This window comes from Rutidosis leptorrhynchoides, chromosome 3 (assembly GCF_046630445.1).
Source record: "Rutidosis leptorrhynchoides isolate AG116_Rl617_1_P2 chromosome 3, CSIRO_AGI_Rlap_v1, whole genome shotgun sequence".
Lineage (NCBI taxonomy): Eukaryota > Viridiplantae > Streptophyta > Magnoliopsida > Asterales > Asteraceae > Rutidosis > Rutidosis leptorrhynchoides.
Genome location: NC_092335.1, coordinates 28,465,165 through 28,488,159, shown reverse-complemented (window position 1 = coordinate 28,488,159; position 22,995 = coordinate 28,465,165). Strand labels below are relative to the sequence as shown.

At 36.5% G+C, this 22,995-nt stretch overlaps 2 protein-coding genes across 5 annotated transcripts; one reads left to right on the top strand and one right to left on the bottom strand.

Moving 5' to 3' along the window:
• Window positions 1–17,290: 17,290 nt before the first annotated feature.
• Window positions 17,291–18,094, top strand: LOC139899811 (uncharacterized). Its single transcript, XM_071882646.1, has one exon. It carries the CDS (start codon window positions 17,291–17,293, stop codon window positions 18,092–18,094), a length of 804 nt encoding a protein of 267 aa, XP_071738747.1.
• Window positions 18,095–20,151: 2,057 nt separating this feature from the next.
• LOC139899608 (uncharacterized) lies at window positions 20,152–21,989 on the bottom strand. 4 transcript variants are annotated; one of them, XR_011777604.1, is made up of 5 exons: window positions 21,790–21,989; window positions 21,378–21,408; window positions 21,199–21,289; window positions 20,910–21,060; window positions 20,152–20,226 (listed from the first exon to the last, which is right to left on the bottom strand). XR_011777604.1 is itself a non-coding variant. In XM_071882427.1 (5 exons), exons 1-5 carry the CDS (start codon window positions 21,820–21,822, stop codon window positions 20,196–20,198), a joined length of 330 nt encoding a protein of 109 aa, XP_071738528.1. In that variant the 5' UTR covers window positions 21,823–21,989; the 3' UTR covers window positions 20,152–20,195. The 4 variants fall into 4 exon arrangements, 2 of the variants coding, with proteins under 2 accessions (XP_071738528.1, XP_071738529.1); XM_071882427.1 differs by having other exon boundaries at window positions 21,199–21,279; window positions 21,378–21,411; XR_011777603.1 differs by lacking the exon at window positions 21,790–21,989 and having other exon boundaries at window positions 21,378–21,429.
• Between the last annotated feature and the right edge of the window lie 1,006 nt (window positions 21,990–22,995).

The window sequence follows — 22,995 nt, the reverse complement described above, 5'->3', positions numbered from 1 at the left end:
AGTGCCACTCCCGTTGCTCGAAAGTGGCCCAATGCACCAAAGACGGGCACTTGTTACGAATGTGGTCAAACGGGTCATTATAGAAATGCATGCCCGAAAAGGAAAGATAACACCAATACGCGCGGCCGAGCTTTCAACATCAACACCGAGGAAGCCCGGGATGACACTGAACTAGTCACGGGTACGTTTCTTCTCAACAATTCTTATGTCTCTTGCTTATTCGATTCAGGTGCCGATAAATGCTTTGTATCCAAGACTTTGACTCCTTCTTTTAGCACTCCACCTCTTCCATTAGATACCACTTATACCATTGAAGTGGCTAACGGAAAACTATTAAGTGCCGACACATATTACCGGGGGTGTACGATAAACATTTTGGGTAGGGAATTTGAAATTGACTTGATACCCATGGAACTAGGAAGCTTTGATGTAATAATCGGTATGAATTGGTTAGTCAAAACGAAATCTCACATTCTTTGTGATCTTAACGCAATCCGAATTCCTATCGAGAATGGTGATCCTTTGATTGTTTATGGCGATAAGAGTTGCACCAGACTCAACCTCGTTTCGTGTGTTAAAGTTAGAAAACTACTCCGTAAGGGTTGTTTTGCGATCCTTGCTCACGTTAAGAAAGTCGAGTCCGATGAGAAGCACATCGATGATGTGCCAATTGTTAGTGACTATTCCGATGTATTTCCCGACGAATTGCCGGGTCTTCCGCCTCATCGACCGGTTGAATTCCAAATCGATCTTATTCCGGGAGCCGCACCCGTAGCACGTGCACCATATAGACTCGCTCCATCTGAAATGCAAGAATTGCAAAGTCAAATCCAAGAACTACTTGATCGAGGTTTTATCCAACCTAGCCATTCACCTTGGGGCGCTCCGATTTTATTTGTTAAAAAGAAAGACGGATCCCTACGAATGTGCATTGATTATCGTGAACTAAATAAATTGACGGTTAAGAACCGATATCCTATTCCTCGCATCGATGACCTCTTTGATCAACTACAAGGGTCTTGTGTATATTCGAAAATCGATCTCCGCTCGGGTTATCATCAATTGAGGGTTAAGGGGGAAGATGTCTCCAAAACCGCTTTCCGGACTCGTTACGGTAGTTATGAATTCCTTGTCATGCCATTTGGTCTCACTAACGCACCGGCGGTGTTCATGGATCTTATGAACTGCGTGTGCAAACCGTATCTCGATAAATTCGTTATTGTGTTCATCGATGACATATTGATCTATTCTAAAAATGAAGAAGAGCACGAACAACATCTCCGACTTGTGCTTGAACTTTTAAGACAAGAACAACTCTATGCCAAATTCTCCAAGTGTGAATTTTGGTTAAAGGAAGTTCAATTTCTTGGTCATGTTGTAAGTGACCAAGGTATTAAAGTCGATCCAACGAAAATCGAAGCCATTAGCAAATGGGAGACTCCTACTACTCCTACTCACATTCGTCAATTTTTGGGTCTCGCCGGGTACTATCGTAGATTCATCGAAAATTTCTCTTTGGTTGCACGTCCTCTAACCGCATTGACTCACAAGGGAAAGAAATTCATTTGGGCGACCGAACATGAATCCGCATTCCAAATCTTGAAAACGAAGCTAACCACCGCTCCTATCTTGTCACTTCCCGAAGGCAATGATGACTTCGTTGTATATTGCGATGCCTCAAAACATGGTTTTGGGTGTGTATTGATGCAACGAGCGAAAGTCATTGCTTATGTTTCTCGACAACTCAAAATTCATGAACGAAACTATACGACACATGATCTCGAACTCGGAGCCGTTGTCTTTGCACTTAAAATGTGGAGACACTATCTTTATGGAACCAAGAGTACTATCTTCACCGATCACAAAAGCCTTCAACACATTTTCGATCAAAAGCAACTAAACATGAGACAACGACGGTGGATTGAAACTTTGAACGATTACGATTGCGAGCTTCGTTACCATCCCGGGAAGGCAAATGTAGTAGCCAATGCCTTAAGTCGAAAAGAAAGAGCGGTGCCTCTCCGTGTCCGAGCTTTAAACATCACCATTCATACCAACCTTAATAGCCAAATTTGGGTAGCCCAAGATGAGGCTCTCAAGGATGAAAACATCTCTCTCGAACACTTGAACGTCCTCACCTCTCGATTCGAAGTTAAAGAAACCGGACTCCGATATTTCGCCGGAAGAATTTGGGTGCCTAGTTATGGGGACCTACGAAGCCTTATTTTAGATGAAGCCCATAAGTCACGATACTCGATTCACCCCGGTGCCAATAAGATGTACCACGACCTTAAACAGCTATATTGGTGGCCGAACATCAAAAGGGACGTAGCTACTTATGTTTCCAAGTGTTTGACATGTTCCAAAGTCAAAGCCGAACACCAAAGACCGTCCGGACTACTTCGACAACCCGAGATTCCGCAATGGAAGTGGGAAAGGATAACGATGGATTTTATCACCAAGCTACCAAAAACGACGGGCGGTTATGATACCATTTGGGTTATTGTTGACCGTCTCACCAAATCCGCACACTTCCTTGCCATGAAAGAAACGGACAAAATGGAGAAACTTGCGCAACTTTACATTAAGGAGGTCGTAGCCCGACACGGTGTACCTTTATCGATTATCTCCGACCGAGATGGCCGTTTCGTTTCTAGATTTTGGCGTACATTGCAAGAAGCGTTGGGAACGCGTTTAGACATGAGCACCGCATATCATCCTCAAACCGATGGACAGAGCGAACGAACAATTCAAACCTTAGAGGACATGTTACGAGCTTGCGTGGTTGATTTCGGGAAAGCTTGGGACAAGCACTTACCTCTCGCCGAGTTCTCTTACAACAATAGTTATCACGCGAGTATTAAAGCCGCACCCTTTGAAGCGCTATATGGCCGCAAATGTCGTTCACCTCTTTGTTGGGCCGAGGTAGGCGACGTGCAAATCACCGGACCCGAACTCATTCACGAAACCACCGAGAAAATCGTTCAAATCCGAGATAGGCTTAGGACGGCCCGAAGTCGTCAAAAGAGCTATACCGACAAACGACGCAACGATCTTGAATTTCAAGTCGGTGACCGAGTAATGTTAAAAGTCGCACCTTGGAAGGGTGTAATCCGTTTTGGGAAACGCGGGAAGCTAAATCCGCGGTATATTGGTCCTTTCGAAATCTTGGAGCGTATTGGAACCGTTGCTTATCGTTTAGATCTTCCGCCTCAATTGAACTCCGTTCATCCTACTTTCCATGTATCCAACTTGAAAAAGTGTCTTGCCGAACCCGATATCGTCATTCCTCTCGAGGAGCTTACCATTGATGACAAACTTCATTTCGTGGAGGAACCGGTTGAAATTGTGGACACCTCCGTCAAGACTTTGAAACAAAGCCGAATCCCGATTGTTAAAGTCCGTTGGAACGCCAAAAGGGGACCCGAGTTTACTTGGGAAAGACAAGATCAAATGCGAAGGAAGTATCCTCATCTATTTGTGAATTCAGAAACGCAAGATCTCGAGAAAGAAACAACGACTACTACGCCTACTTAAATTTCGGGACGAAATTTCTTTTAAGGAGTAGGTAATGTAACATCCCGCCTTTTTCCATTTACTTTTCCGTTTAACTATTTAAGATCCGTTATATGTTTATAACACATCTCGTTAATACGCGTTTGAATTATCTCGTTTAGGTAATTCCCGTACCCGTTTCCTAAGTTGAGGGACTAAAGTTGCCAAATGGAGAAAGAGATGACTAGGTCAACTAGTCAACTCTTTCCTCTCCATTCATTTTATCACCTCCCAAATAATACTTCACCTTTTTCTCTCAAAACCCTCAAACCTTCAATCATCATCCAAATTCGTTCAAGAAGGATTCGATCAAAACAAATTGCATATTTGAACTCCTCGTGATCTCCTCTTCGTTTCCATACCGATTTCATCAATTTTGGGTAACTTTCTAAAATCACTAATTCTTGTGTTCTTGAGATTTTTAAGTTATAAGGTTGTTAATTAGTGTCTATGGCTCGAGTCTAGTTTGTTTATGTGATTTGTATGCTCGTTTTTGATATTTTGATGTAACTAGTTCATATTGAAAGATGACATGCTTAATCTTGAAATTTGAGTGTTCATATGTTGTTTGATGCTAAGAGATCATGTTTTAATTGTGTTTCTAGTGTTACTAGCTTCATTATGATGTATAGTTTGATTAATGAAACCTCCTAAACTTGATTATGAAATTTGGTGAATTTAGATTAAGGTTTCATGAACTTAAAATGGACTTTTAATGATTTGAATGACATGGAATGTTAGTTGTAAGTGTTAGGTTGTGTTGTATGCTTAATTACCTTCAAAACGGCATATCATATGTATAAATTGGATTCCCGAAACTTAAATTAAAATTGATAAACTTGAAACTTGAAAATAAACCTCTATTGATCGCTTGACGGGATTTCGGTTATAGTATATGATGTTTTTGCTTGATGAAAAGTGCTTAGTTGCGTTCCTTGTCGAAAGAGCTTTCCGATGATATAAAATACATGTTCTAATTGTTTGCGGTTTGTAAAATGTGTTGGTTTGTGTTTTGGTTCGTGCAATTGAGAAATTCAGCAAACAGGGCCTGGAAGGCATTTGGGACGCCGTCCAGAAACTCAAGACGCCGTCCCACTCTTCAATTTGGGACGCCGTCTAGCCAATTAGGACGCCGTCCCACTCTTCAATTTGGGACGCCGTCTAGCTATTTGGGACGCCGTCCCATTGTGCTAAAACTGGCTGTTCACTTGGTCATTTGACATGAAAATGTTTGCTGTGCTACGGACCTCCGATTAACATGAAACTTGGCCAACATGCTCATATATGATTATATAACTTAGAAAAATTGTCGGATATCCAACCCGACCCCGTTGACTTTTCTGTTGACTTTGACCCGACCAAGTTGACTTTTAATCAAACTTAACCAAATAATTGTGCAATCGTTCTAACATGTTTTTATACTTGTACCTTGCATGAAACATGACAACTTGACTCACATGCTACATTATTGAGTCGTAACGAGCCATAGGACTAATTGAACATCTTTGACCTATCGTGTTTACCGTTATTGATACGACCTATTTGTTTAGGTCAAGACTAGCATTGTTCTTTGCACACGTTTACTTGTCGAAGTACTTTACTACTCGTGCACTCAAGGTGAGATCATAGTCCCACTTTTACTCTTTTTGAACTTATATTTGGGATGAGAAAACATAAACGATTCTTTTGAACTAAGTGAACACAAGTACAGGAAAACAAACATTCTACATACGAGTTTAGAACAAAATCCTCAATTCGATTATCATTAGTTACACTTGCCGGGTGTAAGCGAGAACTTATGTTGTATGGATCCATATGGGTTTGACAAACCCTCATTCAAACGGTTCGCTACCGTTTACGAATGAAATATATTTTCGAGAAACAGTGTATGTTCTAGCACTAAATGATGGGGTTCAATGGAAGGAAATGTTAAGCATTGATAATTGGGTGCTCGTGAAACAAACTTTTGGAATGTATTACTATTATTTCATTGATGCAAATCTTGTGGTTCACTTGTACTTACTTACTTAAACCTATGATTTCACCAACGTTTTCGTTGACAGATTTCTATGTTTTTCTCAGGTCCTTGAACGATACATGATACATGCTTCCGCTCATTATTTGATACTTGCATTGGATGTCGAGTATATGTGCATTTCATGGAGCGTCTTTTGACTTTACTTTAAACCGTGTCGCCTAGATTTCATTCGTATTATAACGTTGTAACTTAACTATTGGTTGAACAATTCTTGTAAACTTTGGGAACAATCTTTATTTTGAAATGAAGGCGACATATTTTGGTCAAACTTTGTCTTAAAGACTTATGACCACGTAACGGGACCTAAGTAGACGGCACCGTCAAACATGATTTGGTCGGGTCGCTACATTTTTCGTGTTTCCAGGTTTTAAATCATTAAGTTAGCATATCATATAGATATAGAACATGTGTTTAGTTGATTTTAAAAGTCAAGTTAGAAGGATTAACTTTTGTTTGCGAACAAGTTTAGAATTAACTAAACTATGTTCTAGTGATTACAAGTTTAAACCTTCGAATAAGATAGCTTTATATGTATGAATCGAATGATGTTATGAACATCATTACTACCTTAAGTTCCTTGGATAAACCTACTGGAAAAGAGAAAAATGGATCTAGCTTCAACGGATCCTTGGATGGCTCGAAGTTCTTGAGGCAGAATCATGACACGAAAACAAGTTCAAGTAAGATCATCACTTGAAATAAGATTGTTATAGTTATAGAAATTGAACCAAAGTTTGAATATGATTATTACCTTGTATTAGAATGATAACCTATTGTAAGAAACAAAGATTTCTTGAGGTTGGATGATCACCTTACAAGATTGGAAGTGAGCTAGCAAACTTGAAAGTATTCTTGATTTTATGTAACTAGAACTTGTAGAATATATGAAGAACACTTAGAACTTGAAGATAGAACTTGAGAGAGATCAATTAGATGAAGAAAATTGAAGAATGAAAGTGTTTGTAGGTGTTTTTGGTCATTGGTGTATGGATTAGATATAAAGGATATGTAATTTTGTTTTCATGTAAATAAGTCATGAATGATTACTCATATTTTTGTAATTTTATGAGATATTTCATGCTAGTTGCCAAATGATGGTTCTCACATGTGTTAGGTGACTCACATGGGCTGCTAAGAGCTGATCATTGGAGTGTATATACCAATAGTACATACATCTAAAAGCTGTGTATTGTACGAGTACGAATACGGGTGCATACGAGTAGAATTGTTGATGAAACTGAACGAGGATGTAATTGTAAGCATTTTTGTTAAGTAGAAGTATTTTTATAAGTGTATTGAAGTCTTTCAAAAGTGTATAAATACATATTAAAACACTACATGTATATACATTTTAACTGAGTCGTTAAGTCATCGTTAGTCGTTACATGTAAGTGTTGTTTTGAAACCTTTAGGTTAACGATCTTGTTAAATGTTGTTAACCCAATGTTTATAATATCAAATGAGATTTTAAATTATTATATTATCATGATATTATCATGTATGAATATCTCTTAATATGATATATATACATTAAATGTCTTTACAACGATAATCGTTACATATATGTCTCGTTTAAAAATCATTAAGTTAGTAGTCTTGTTTTTACATATGTAGTTCATTGTTAATATACTTAATGATATGTTTACTTATCATAGTATCATGTTAACTATATATATATATATATCCATATATATGTCATCATATAGTTTTTACAAGTTTTAACGTTCGTGAATCACCGGTCAACTTGGGTGGTCAATTGTCTATATGAAACATATTTCAATTAATCAAGTCTTAACAAGTTTGATTACTTAACATGTTGGAAACATTTAATCATGTAAATAACAATCTCAATTAATATATATAAACATGGAAAAGTTCGGGTCACTACATGTATGTCGGTGTATATCGATCCATTTGACCAAGAACCAGAAAAGAGACATATCCATTTACTAAAAGTTACACTTAAAAAAGAATTAAGTAGTGACAATCGGGTGGGTCTAAACTTTAACCCCATTGATATATTATACACCACCCGAGATGTAAATAACAGGCTCACTATTTTAATTCGTGAAACTTATTCTACCGACTTCACATGTCATCAACTAAGTGTGGGGAAGTCTAACCCCACTCAACGTTAAATTAGGGGTTCGGGTTAGTGCATAACTCGTTAATAAAAATGTATGATAAATTAGGGTAAAAGACGCATTTTCAAAGTTTAGCAAACATTTTAGAAAAGAAACCATTTTTGAAGAAAAACACGTGTGATAAAATAACGAAAGTAATGAACGATGGGACGTCATCTATTATTCGACGAGCTTTGTAATTACAAACTGGGTATTTTTAATCACTTTTCTACACTAATCACCCCCCACGAATTTATAATTATAGTCTGATTTCATGCAAATGATGGCATTGCATGATCTCAAGTGTGGGGAAGGGTTATAAATTCTCTCGTGTTTACACTTGGTTTAATTGCCAAATTTTGTGAAAATTTGAAAAATTTTCAACTAAATGAATTCAAAATTATGTTTATACATATTTATGAACGATAAAACTAGGTGATAATACCGAAATTATTGTTACCTCGGAAAGGACATAAATTGAGAAACAACATAAAATGCTTGAATTCATTTAAAATGGAATAAAGGAGAATAAAAAGGCAAAGAAAAAGCCAAGTGTGGGGAGAATGTACCAAGTTATTCAATTAAAAAGTATCTATCACATGTTTCTGTGAAGTTTATTGCAGGTGCTTTTGTCTTGGACTAAATTAACTGTTTTACCCGATTTATTGTAATAAAGATGAAAGAAAGATGGATCTACACGATGAATCAATTCCATCATTAAAAAGAAGTAAAGTCTTCCGAAAAAGAAATGCGCTTCTTGATTTAGGTCAGGAAGTTGTCATCCAGACCAGTTGTAGAGTCTACGAAAAACCTTGAATAGTTTTCTCGAAAATCAACTGGAAATCCACGGACCTCAACATCAAACAGGGTCGCCATGTGGTCAGACTTATCCTATCCATGAGAGGATCTATCTCGTAAAATGGGGAGGACGCCGTGCAAATTAGCTTGATAAGACTAATGAATCAGACCTTTAGAAAGGATAATCTCCTAAAAGATTAAAAATCAGCATTTAAGCCTGATATTACTCAATCCTTGAGATTGACCTTAAAGATTGAGAATTACAAACTCATGGAATTCAATGATATCTAAACTCGAGCTTGAACGAGAAAATATTTTGATCTAATTAAAACCGATTTGTTTTCTAAAAGCCCATTTTCAATGCGTTCATTACCATTGAACGTAAAATCCTAAGAATTCACCTGGAATTCATTAGGTCACCTGAACCAAATCGGGTGTCAACCATAAGAACGGTGGTTGCATAGCATGGTCAAAGACAGGACCTTGTGCCAGACCGAAAAATTATAGGGTAATCTTTACTATTTCTCCTACAAAGGATAGTAATTGCATCCGACACGTTGTAGACCATGAACATCTGCATGTCATTAGACATTGCCTTAACAGTTGCTTGTTCAACGCTTTCCTTTACAACCGGACGGTAGTTTACCGAAAGGTAATATACGGAGCAACTATACTAGACGTGTTGCTTTCCTAATACAAGGTTAGCAAGTGGGTGACACAAAATCGCAAAGTTTTGAGCTAAAATTTTCAAATCTGAAACCCACAAAACCCACAAAAATACTTTGCAAACACCGGTGAAGGGTTATTCCGGAAAACTTATCTAGGGTAAAAGCTAGCATGCATTTTCAAAAAGATCAAATGTTTTCATAAAGATCCAATTTCTTTAAAGGATCTAAATTTTCATAGTCACGTGGGATTGTAAACCACATCGTTACTATCATTGTTTATACCGCCGTATTAAAATCACTGATGTATAAAGTGTGAGAATAAAAAAAAAGTGATTCAAGTGAAGTGTGATTTAATTTCAAGTTCTGTATTGCTTGAGGACAAGCAACGTTTAAGTGTGGGGATATTTGATAGTGCTCCAAATGAACATATATTTAGTCACAATATCATCCCAATATGTAAAGTTTTTAGTTATAATTATTCTATTTTTAAGTTGTAATCGTTTAAATAAATAAATGTGAAGACGAAGCACGAAGATTAAAGAATTGAAGAAAAAGTGCCACTAAAGCTAGAAAAGTGCCACTAAAGTCATAGTGCACTCAAAAGTGCCATTAAAAGTGAGTTAAAGACTTGCGCGAATTTTGGGAGTTAAGGAAAATAATTTTTTGTGAAAATTACAAATTGCGAAACGCAAAATACAAAATATCTACGCGTACGAAAGGACATTCGAAAATCCGGAACCGAGACATAAAGCGAGCATTAATGCGCGAGTCAACGGGCCTAAAATTACAAGTCAATTATGCACAAAAATATAATATAATATATATATATATATATAATTATATAAAATTATATATATTATATTATATATTATAATAAAACCGAGCAGCCCACGTTTAAAACTCATCATTGGGCTTTGGACCATAATTGGGGTTTAAAACTTATTATTATGCTTATTTGAGCCGAAGAAATCGTGATGTTGGACTAAATATTAAGACGGGGTTATTGGGCTTTGGACCATAATTGGGGTTTGGACAAAAGACCGACACTTGTGAAAATTAGACTATGGGCTATTAATGGACTTTATATTTGATTAACTAAATGATATCTTGTTAATTTAATGTAGAGATTTATAATTTGACGTATTTATATATAACCACATACGCTTGACTGGGTATGGTGGGCGGGATATTTATAAATACTAATAATTATTCATTTGACCGGACACGGGAATGGATTAATAGTCAATGGACTCATTAAAACAGGGGTGGATTACATTCAAGGGAAATTGGTGTAATTGTTAATAAAGTATTAAAACCTTGGGTTACACGCAGTCGATAACCTGGTGTAATCATTAACAATGTATTAAAACCTTATTACGGTTTAAATCACTAATTAGTTGGAATATTTGACTTCGGGTATAAGGTTAATTTGGCGAAGACCCTCGCACTTTATAATTATGACTGATGGACTATTATGGACAAAACCAGATGGACTTATCAAATAATCCAGGACAAAGGACAATTAACCCAGGGTAATAAATTAAAATCAAAACGTCAAACATCATGAGTACGGAAGTTTAAATAAGCATAATATATTTTATTTTATATTTTCTCGTACTTTTATTTATTGTCATTTTAATTATTGTTATTTATTTTATCGTTAGTTAAATATCGTCATTTACTTTACGCTTCGCTTAAAATATAAAATCGACAAATCAGTCATTAAACGGTAAAACCTCCCTTTTTATATTATTATATATAATTATATATATTTTGTACAAATTTAGTTGTTTAAAATATAGTGTAAAATAAGCCGTCTCCTTGTGGAACGAACCGGACTTACTAAAAACTATACTACTCTACGATTAGGTACACTGCCTATAGTGTTGTAGCAAGGTTTAGGTATATTCCATTTGTAAATAAATATATAAAACTTGTGTAATATTTCGTCGTATTTCGTAATAAACAATAATAGTATATTTTGTACACCTCCGCTGCATCACAAACCTACTCGAACTCTAATCAACATATATATACACACATGTACATATTAAAGCTTACGAAACGACCAAAATGTGATGCTTAGTTATGACAGATGAACAACTCATATAAGGTTTACAAATTTACATTAAGACCATCTCTAAAATACATGTTATTGAATTTAGATTAGATAAAAATGAGATATACAGTACAAATTTACATAGATGTAGATCAAACTATTAAGGGGTAGTAAACAAACAGATGAATTCTAATGAACATGTTTTCAAATGTTATGTAAGCGATTGAACGAGATATATATTTTGGTTTGTTCATATAATCATATGTATGTAAATTTTTGCAATGTTTGTTCGTATAATTAAAAGAACCAACGTAAACAAACTTCCTGCTGACAGGATCACAAATTGTTAGCCGAACGTAATCACGTATGGTTTACACAATTACACCTAATTTCATTGTCTTAGGTTTATATTATTTTATGTTTTTTATCCTTGTATATCATAAGCTATTGATAGTTGTTGTATCCCTTTATTTGTTGTTCGATCAAATTAATTTATTACGAAAGTTACATATTTTTAATACTTCGATAACAAGAATTTTGCGGAAGAGATGAGTTCACTTACAATATCATAAGCATACGGTAATATAACTAGTAAAATGCGCTCTCTTCTCTCCCATCTATTGTCTTCACCGCCGGCAACCTATTCCGGTAACTAATTTACTGTTTTTTTTCTCTTATTGTTCTGTTTTTATTTTCTGTTTTCCTTTCCTATTGTCGATCTACACTCCACCATGTATCCATTCCACACATCTCCTTTCACACCTAATACCAATGGCCGCCGGTCGAACACCTCCGGCACCACCTCCAATCACATCCATTACCGCCCTGTCAATGAGGGCATCTGGGTTACCGTTGATAGAAATAATCGAAAACCACCATCTAAATCTTCCAACAACTCCAGCCCTCACAATTCGAAACCCAACATTACCAAATTAAACTCTTCCTCTAACCTAATATACAACCACTTCAAACAGAGGGAAGCCGCTATTAACCTCATCAAACAACACGGCAAACCTAATACCAACACGGCACCATCATTGAAACCCATTGATAAGACCCGTATCACCTCGTACATGTTTCATAACTTTCCCGATAATTGGACCTCGGTTGACTTCTGGAATATCTTTAAGCAATATGGCAACATACATGAAGTCTACATCCCAAAAAAAAACCCTCAAAAGTGGCAAAAAATTCGGTTTTGTTCGGTTTATAGATGTGCCTGAGTATCACAAGGATTCGCTTGCAAGACGTCTAAGTCTCGTTGTTGTTGGTGATTTCCTTCTCAAAGTCTACAAGGCATGGGATAATAACCCTAATGCCAACACAAAAACTAACCATAAACATACCGCCAAACCTGTAACTCCACGGCAATCAAAACCGTACGCTTTCAATACCACCGACGATCGTAGTTACAAGGAAGCAACCACCAATAAAAAGTCGGCTACATCCAAAATCCCTGCAATTAAGGTAAACCACAACGAACCTCTTATCGATCTTTTGGGCCACGCGGTTATTGGTAAAGTCAAGGACCTAGAATATCTTGAATATTTCCACGAGATTTGTCAAAGCGAAAACCTTGACGGTTTCACTATCAAATATCTCGGGGGCCATGATATTATGCTTGTGTACGAGGATAAACGCCCGGCCCTCGATATGCTTAATAACCCGAGGCACCCATTATGGAATTGGCTAGATGATATTACCCCCTGGGACCCGGAAGAATACTCCAATTCTGGCCGGCTAGCTTATATTAATATTTTCGGTGTCCCGATCACATGTTGGTTGGAGTCTACATTCCGTGATATTGCTTGTAATTGGGGTCAGGTCGTCGAAACCTTTAATTGCTCTATTACCAACGACTGTAACCAAGATCTATCTCACGGCTCGGTTATCATTAAAACTACGGACTTCAAACATATTGACGGGCAAGCTATTATTATCCATGACGAATCCAAGCATGTCTCGACTTTTGTTAAAGAAGTGCAAAACTTCTCGATGTTTAACTATCACGATGACTTGCCTTACGAATCCAATTCGGATAATGGATCAGATATTAACGAACCGATTTCTGAGGAGGATTCGAATATGGATGATGATGATCCAGTCGATGATATTCCTCACTTTGATCCCTCGGTACATAATCACGAAACACCTCATCCTGGAAACAACTTTGATCTAAAGTCCGGTGACATTTTACCGGAAAATACACCTTCTCCCCAACCTTCGAAACGCATGGATACCTGCAATTTCAACATTAACTCCCCAACTCCCCACATTAACTGCCCTAACGTCTCTGTCCCCTCATATGCCGCTACCCACGATGACATTAATGATACCATTAATACCCGCGACTCCACAGTACCCGAGTCATCATCTTACCCTACTGATAACCCAATTAACTCTGATCCAACCATAGCCCAGGCAACGCCATGCCCAATTAATTGCTTTAAACCCACTCTATCAGATCCTATTGAGCCCAATTTATCCACCTCTCAGCCCAACACCCCACACCCCAATAACAATAGCCCATCAAACCACATCCCTGTTATTCCCACCATCCCGAGCACTATCGACCCACCTTATCCAGACACTCCTAACCCTGAATCAATTACAAACGATCATAACTCCCCGAAACAGCATCAGCACATCTCGCCTGTGAACCTCATGCCTGACCCACCTCCTACACAATCCTCTGATCCATTTAACCTAGACGAATTACTCTCCATTGGCAAAGCCAGAACCAAAACGAAACAAAAATCCACTGCACGTGCAAAATCCATCTTGATCCCAAAAGATAAAGATCACCCTTTCAAAAGATGTATCAAAGACGATATCCTTAAGAAGAACACCTCGAACCATATCCCACCTGTGGCCCCTCATCCTAATCCAAAAACTCGTCCTAGATCGAACATGCTCTATATCAAACACCTAGCCAGGAGTGGACAAAAATTAAGGTTTTCTCAATTATCGAATCGCGGCAAAACTCCAACCCACAGCTCGGAGAACACTTCTAGGCGTATCAACACCAAAGCCTCAGCAGGTTCCTCAAGAGACGCTAGCCTCGACACAAACGAATTCGGGCAAAGCATCGGTATCCGTTGGAACTCAAGGTAATCTCGTTCCTTACTCCTCGTTCATAATTTTTTGTTATAAATGTGTACGATCTCTCTTAATATCCGGGGTATTGGGCAAATGGGTAAAATCAGTTGGCTACAGCGTATTTGTAATAAAGAGAAACCCACAATTCTAGGGCTACAAGAAACTAAATGCGAACAAACCCAAGATAATATCATTGAATCATTCTGGGGAAACTCGGATTTCAAATTCGTACAAAAAGATTCGGTTGGTGCTTCAGGGGGTATCATTACGATATGGGATTGTAATATATTCTCCTTCGATTATGCTATCGAGGGAGAATTTTTCCTTGCTATATGCGGGTCATGGGCGGGGTATGACTCAAAGATCGCTCTTATCAACGTCTACGGCCCACATTCCCCATCCAAGAAAATCAGACTATGGTCAGAACTATCCTCTCTCGTAAACTCTCTCACGTTCCCATTCATCATCTTCGGTGATTTTAATGAAGTCAGAAATACTTCTGAACGCATGAACTGTGAATTTAATCAACATTGGGCTAATAACTTTAACAATTTCATTAGCAATTCCGGTCTCATTGATCTGCCACTCGGCGGAAAAAAATTCACTCGAATCTGTATAAAAAGAATGAAGTTTAGTAAACTAGACAGATTCCTTGTCTCCGATGAAATCCTCAAACTGTGGCCTAACATCTCCTCCAAAACTCTTGACCGTGACCTCTCGGACCACTGCCCCATACTCCTTAGGAATACCTTTGCTGACTCCGGACCTAAACCTATTCGCGTTTTTAACACATGGCTCGACCTTAAAGATGCTGATTCCGTCATTACTCGGGCATGGTCACTCCCAACGACTGAAAACCGCCCTGACTGTGTATTTCGTAACAAACTCAAAAATGTAAAAATGGAACTCAAAAAACATAGTACACAACTTGATAACATCGACTCCCAAATCCAAGATCACCTTAATGCAATCAACGAATGGGAAGCCATTGCTGAATCTAGACCTTTGTCCGAAACAGAGAAAAATAATTGGTTAAATGAAAAATTCTCTCACCTCGAAAAAGAAAAAACTAAAACCAACATGCTAAAACAAAAATCAAGAATTAAATGGGCCCTCGAAGGCGATGAAAACTCAAAATACTTCCATAATTACATTAAAAAACGCACAAGTAAAAACAACATACACGGCATAGCCATTAACGGATCCTGGATCGAAGACCCCAACGTCATAAAACAAGAAACATACCTCTACTACAAAAACCTCTTCAAATCCAATAACCTTAATAACCATTGCCCCTTCGATAATGCTCCCCACCTTCAATACATCTCCCCCCAGGATAATCTCATACTCGAATCTGAACTCAACGAAAAAGAAATCTGGGACGCACTCTCCAATTGTGATAGCTCTAAGGCGCCCGGTCCCGACGGCTTTAATATGAAATTCTTTAAGAAATACTGGGACCTTATTAAACACGATCTCATTAAAGCACTCGAATGGTTTTGGACCAACTCCGAAATCTCCAAAGGCTGCAATGCATCTTTCTTCACCCTCATACCCAAAAAACCTAATCCCATCAGTTTGAACGAATACCGTCCTGTTTGTCTTATTGGCAGTTATTATAAAATTCTAACCAAAATCCTCTCTAATCGCCTCGCCAAAGTCATCCACAAGGTCATTGGGGTAGAACAAACAGCCTTCCTCAAAGGTCGCAACATCCTAGACAGCGTTCTTATTGCAAACGAAATTATCGACGAACTTAAACGAAAAAAATGCAAAGGTCTGATTTTTAAAGTTGATTTTGAAAAAGCTTTTGACTGCATCGAATGGAACTTTCTGTTTAATACCATGCACTACATGGGATTTGGTCCGAAATGGATTAATCTCATTCGTGCGTGCCTTTCGTCCTCATCCATTTCCATCCTTGTTAATGGCTCTCCCACAATGGAATTCTCCCCTGAAAGGGGCATTCGCCAAGGTGATCCCATCTCACCTTTTCTCTTTTTCATCGTCGCGGAAGGACTCAACATTCTTACTAAACGGGCACTTTCTAATGGCCATATTCATGGTATCAATGTAGGGAATGACAACGTCACGGTCACCCACCTACAGTATGCTGACGACACCATCTTTTTCGGGGAATGGAGTAAAAGGAACGCCAAAAACATTTCCAAACTCCTTAAATGCTTCGAGAAAATCTCTGGACTCAAAGTCAATTTCCGAAAAAGTAAACTTTTCGGTATCGGAACTTCCCCTCCCGAAACCGAAGAAATGGCAAACTACATTAACTGTTCTACCGGTATCACTCCCTTCACATATCTCGGCCTTCCTATCGGTATCCCCTCATCACACCCTTCATCTTGGCATCCTATTGTGGAAAAGTTTGATAAAAGGCTTTCCGATTGGGCTGCCAAAACCGTATCTTTCGGAGGTCGGCTCACCCTCATTAAATCCATACTAAGTAGTATACCGCTCTACTACTTCTCTCTCTTCCATGCACCTACCTCCATCCTTAATCTCCTTGAGGCCAAAAGACGCAAATTCTTTTGGGGTGGGACATCCTCTGAAAACAAAATTAATTGGGTAAAATGGGATCAAATTCTACTTCCTTACGAAAACGGTGGGTTAAACGTGGGTTCCCTATTTAGCAAAAATATCTCACTACTATGCAAATGGTGGTGGCGTTTTAAAAACGAGGAAAATGCGCTTTGGGTTAAAATTATCACAAGTATATACGGGAAAGGGGGGGTTGGAATTTGACGTTTCTTGCAGGAATATTTCAGGTCGCACAGTTTGGAAAGAAATCATCAAAGCTGGCAAGGTTGCGAACAAATGCGGGACTTCCTTCTCTACTGCCATCACAAAATGCCTCGGAAATGGTGACTCTATTAAATTTTGGAATGACATTTGGTTTGGGTCGGAACGTTTCAGCACACTTTTCCACAGGTTATACATGCTCGAGTCCAATAAAGAAGCAACAGTCGCTGAAAGAATCACGCAAAATAATGGACTTTCACTCGGTAATTGGTGCTGGTCACGATCTCCATACGGCCGTGTTCTCAATGAATTAACTGAACTAAACAATATAATTTCCTCCGTGACATTGTCCGAAAAACCCGACTCTTGGAAATGTTCTCTCGACCCTTCGGGCACTTACACCACCAAATCTATGGCACACTTGATAAACTCCCTTAAGCTTGGTGGTAATACCCTCAACATGACGATTCCCCGCAACAATCTACTACCACAAAAAGTCTTCATTTTCATATGGCGAGCATTTCAAAAAAAGATACCTACTAGATTCGAATTAGACAAACGTGGTATTGATCTCGACTCCATCCTTTGCCCTTTATGCGAATCGGACATAGAAACCATTGAGCATTCTCTTGTTCTTTGTCCAAAATCGGCCCAAATATGGAAACACGTACTAGATTGGTGGAACCAAGACCACTCACTAATTTCAAACCTTAATGACGCTATCATCAATAAGCAAACTTTCACACACAACAATCTCGGCTCTTCAATATGGCAAGCAACCAAATGGATTACATGTTACATGTTATGGAAACATAGGAACGCAAAAGTATTCTCCAAAAAAGTCTGGTCCATTGCATCGATCCTCTCCGAAATTCAATCTCAAAGTTTTAGCTGGATCTCCAAAAGATTGAGTAAAAAGAAACCTATCATATGGCACCAATGGCTCATCAATCCTTCATTCTTTGTGGCGGATCCCCCACATCGTGTCGGCATCGGTTGATACGCTCCTACTCTCAAGCGTAGCCCTCGAATACTATATCTTCTACTGAGGGTTCGATTAATCGGGTTAGTCTGTAGTAACTTTGTTGGCGCTTGATCGTCACTGTCCCTCTCTCTACCCCGGCTTGTTTTTTCAAGTTCTTATGCCCTCGCTAGTCTTTATGGTATCCGACGGCTACCCTCATAATTTAGTTCCCCACAACATGTATCTCCATTTCATTGTATAGATGAGTATAGGATCTTGTAATTAAATATTCCATTAATAATAATATATTTTGCTTTTCAAAAAAAAAAAAAAAATTATTTGTAATTTAATTGATTTTTGTAATTTAATTAGTTAAAGATTACATAGATAGTCCATGTGAATAGTTTTAACGGACTCAGTTAACCTTCATTAGGGTAAGGGATGAAATTAGGACTTTAAAATGCTTTTAAGGATGAAAAATGCAGAAAATAAAATACAAGAACGAAACGGACAAAAAGCAAAAAACACATGGACAAAATAGTCAATTTTGTCTATTGAATAATGATGTATATTAAATATTAATATTATTATTATATTATTAAAATATATTCATCAATGAATATATGGGTCAAAAGTTTACTTTTCTTCCCTCCAAAATGATACTTTCCTACTAAACATTTCCACCATTAATAAATATCTTAAAATGAAAATACTTGCTATGTGCTGAATCATTTACATTTACAATATATATAAACGAATGAACAGTACCCACTATAATACCCGCTACAGTAATTTTTTTTTTTTTTAAACAAACTTCGTTTAGTAGGCTCAAATTTTCTGGTCCAACGAAGTGGGCCAACGGCCACTTCCTAGTTTATATAATTACCATGACATTTCATTCTGTTTACTAGTTATTTAAAATATTTTGTTACTTTTAAAGTAATTTTAACTCTATGTATTACAGCTTGGTCTCACTATTTACATACTTTAATTTACACATACTTTTATAAAATTTTGATATGTATGACCAAATCTCATAATTTTACTACTTTTATATGTTTATTCATATACATATATATTTTAAACTTATATTCAGTTTTATATTCACTGATGATCTCTCGAGCTTATAAACTAGTTAATAATTAACTATGGTTATATTAATTTAGACTAGAATTAAAGCGGCGTGAAATTTAGGCGTTAGATGACATGGATTCATTTGAAGGAAAAGTGACGCCCTAATGCAGCGTCACCATCTCACTCTTGACCGAAAAAAAGGAGGTGTTTGTTTTTATTTTGACCAATAAGATTTTGACATATATTTATGTATATTATTAACTTATATTTTTCTACTAAACTAACAATCATATTTTATCACATCACACGTCACAAATTTAACACTACTAGTTTAAAGACCCGTGAATTCACGGGTTAGTTAAAAAGACATAAAAAAAATGACTTCAAAACTAAAAACCACATCTAACTGAATCTATATGCACAAAATAACCATAAATGGCTCCAGATTGCTAAGCATTATATACTTATAAATAGAATCTATGTGCATTATATGAAGTATTTGAGAGGTAAACTATGGAATTTAGATGCATTATACAAATTGCTACTTAAAGCTATATATGAAATTTCAAATATGGTTATATAACATCGACCTATGCATTATAGGGAGTATTTGAGAGGTGAAAAATGAGAAGTCTGCCAAATTGCTTATACGTATTTAAACTTTTCAGTGGTTAATTCCTCGGCCAAGCTTGTTAACCTGCATATGAAAAACAAATAAGAAATTACAAAGGTAAATCGGATGAAGTACAAACACTCCAACATATGTTGATGGCAACGGAGACAGAAGCCAGGACCACCACAGAATATTGTCCACTTTGGGAACAGCGAACCACCAGCGACTCAACTGCCCTCACGGGTTTAAAACGCGTCCTGTGAGGAAGAGGTATCAAGCCACATATATGGGCGTTTGTTTTTGCCTCTCCAACCGATGTGGGAAACACAGAAACATCACTTAATAATCTTACACTTAAGTGCATGTTAGCATCCATTAGGAACTCCAAAATTACTGCAGTTATTTTTTGCTCCTATCAGATGGTTTAAATATCCTTTCGACATTCTAGCTTCATATCTTCTTTGTCAAAAGTCCGTTATAACTGCAAACAAATTAGCACCACAATGAACTCTTGAAAGCACTTACAGAATGATCAAACGTTCAAGTATCATAAACTAAAACAAACAATAACTTGATTTCAAATAATACTCAGACATCAAAATCTAAACTTTGAAGTGTTTGGGTGACAGAACACAAATATAACTAACACAAGTTACTTGATGAATATTTAATTACAAATGAAAACAGAACCCTAATACTTGAACCAAATCAGTGATGTTAATTCAAAACAAATCCAAACATAACACTAATACTTGAACCAACTATTTCAACATCTCAAAATATGAGACAAAAAAATAGGTGCAACCTTAATTAACAATTTTGAACATGGGCTAAGAAACTTAAGAAGTACAAGGGCTGATTGACAATTGCATTAACTATATGTAGTAGACCATTCCACAAACTCAAAACATACTCATTTAGCATTGGCCACAAAACTTCTGATCACAGATTGAAACTAAAACAACTTAACTCACATTTCGAATATATAAACGGCCCAATTCTATGACGCTCAAGTGAGATGTTCTTGTATCAAAGCTTGCTAAGTTTAGAAACCTTAACACACATAATAATGAGCTAACTACTTGAGTTGGGTGCCTTAATAAATGTCACAACAATAATAGTATGTAACAACATGCTAAGTGAACAATACAATTATGTACTTACTCCCACGAAACATCTCCCACAAGCATCCAGTCCTTATCATCATATGTAAGCAGAATATAGTTTTGTTGCAATGACATCTTCCACCAAATCTCTTTTATCATGAAAAATCTTATAAACATGCCAATGGAAAGGGTATACGTTTGCCCAACTCCTATAATATCAAAACCCATTCATAGAAAGAAGTCATTAACTCTCATGGTAAACAGTCTATAGAAGACTTTGTTTATACAAAGAAGCTTGAATGAATACGATTGGAGACAAGTGCCATAAAAGGAAAAAAAGGACTCACCGCTTTTCGTCAATGTGATCATTGTTCTTAGAATTTGTAGACCGAATGTTCTTGCGAAAACTCTAATTGTAGGCCAACAAACTATCAGCACCTTGCATCATATCATATTAAAAAAACATCAATTTATGATCTTTATTTCTTCAAAAACAATTATGTACGTTGTAAGTTATATAGATTACCAATGAATACAACTGATTGGTTTAACTTCATCTGCTGAAAACGAAAAATCACAATGAATGTAAGTTAAAGTTATTCTTTTGGTCATTTCATCAAACACTTCATATGCATATATAAAACAATAGTGCAATGGTTACTACCACTACATTCCCAAACTTTACATACTTGTAAGAAAACCCTAGACATAGTGCTACTAACCTTATGGATGCAACATCTGTAAATTCTTCATCTTCCAAGTCACAATTAATCACGATTTATAATTATATCAACAGCCTTAAACTCTTAATTTTATATACACATGTGATGTGATCGTCATCAAAGTATATTCAAAAAGCTAACAAATGAAAAACCCTAGCGAGCAAACTGTAACAGATTGTAACAAAATGATGATTTACTGAAGAAAAGAAAACTTACATTTTCCGTCGTCGCTTTCTTTGCCATAACCATCACTACCTCTACATATACATATGAAAAATCAAGGAAAAAAAAATCAAAGTTTCATAATCGAAACATTGATTTAGGAAGATTCTTCAGCACGAGTTTCATAAATTGAGAAAAGGTTACAAATAATGAGATTGAGATAGATCCCAAGATGAAATCGAAGAGTACACATACTGATAGATCTGGTAAATGAAGAGGCAATATTGAAATCAATTCCAGATTTCAAATTAGGAACGCAGTGAATGGAAAAATTCAAATTAGGAACGTAGTGAAAGGAAAAATCGGTAAGAGAAGAAAGGCCGTATCATGTGTAAATAAAACCGTACTGTGTAAGCTTCCTTAATAATTTGGAATTGTTTTAAATTTTAAATCTTTATTATTATTAAATTAAATTAAATTATTAAAAGCATGACATCATTAAATTATCTTTTAGAGACATAATTACATCCGAAGAAAATATATGTGCAATTATATTTTCATAAAGATTGTAATTAAAAAAAAAATTCTTTCGTACAAACTGTTAATGATGAAAATATTTTAACGGGTAGGTAGTACTCGAGGAATATTTAGATTTTACATTAATAAGTTACACTGTACATTCTTCGAATCTGATTCAACGGTCATTTACTATCCTACTTACAACCACCGATATACATATCCGTTCACCACAGAACAATCATTTTCATTCAAATCTCATATTTGGATTTTGATCTATCAGAATCCAATAATAGTTAATTTGTTTGTTTCTAACACTTTTTATTTTATCCAATGTTTTCTTCGTTATGCCACTTGTTGGATTCTGATAGATCAAAATCCAAATATGAGATTTGAATGGAAATGATTGTTCTGTGGTGAACGGATATGTATATCGGTGGTTGTAAGTAGGATAGTAAATGACCGTTGAATCAGATTCGAAGAATGTACAGTGTAACTTATTAATGTAAAATCTAAATATTCCTCGAGTACTACCTACCCGTTAAAATATTTTCATCATTAACAGTTTGTACGAAAGAAAATTTTTTTTTAATTACAATCTTTATGAAAATATAATTGCACATATATTTTCTTCGGATGTAATTATGGATCTAATGAGTCACCATTAAGAACGTACAGCTCTAAATAGGTATGATTATTATTATTATTATTATTATTATTATTATTATTATTATTATTATTATT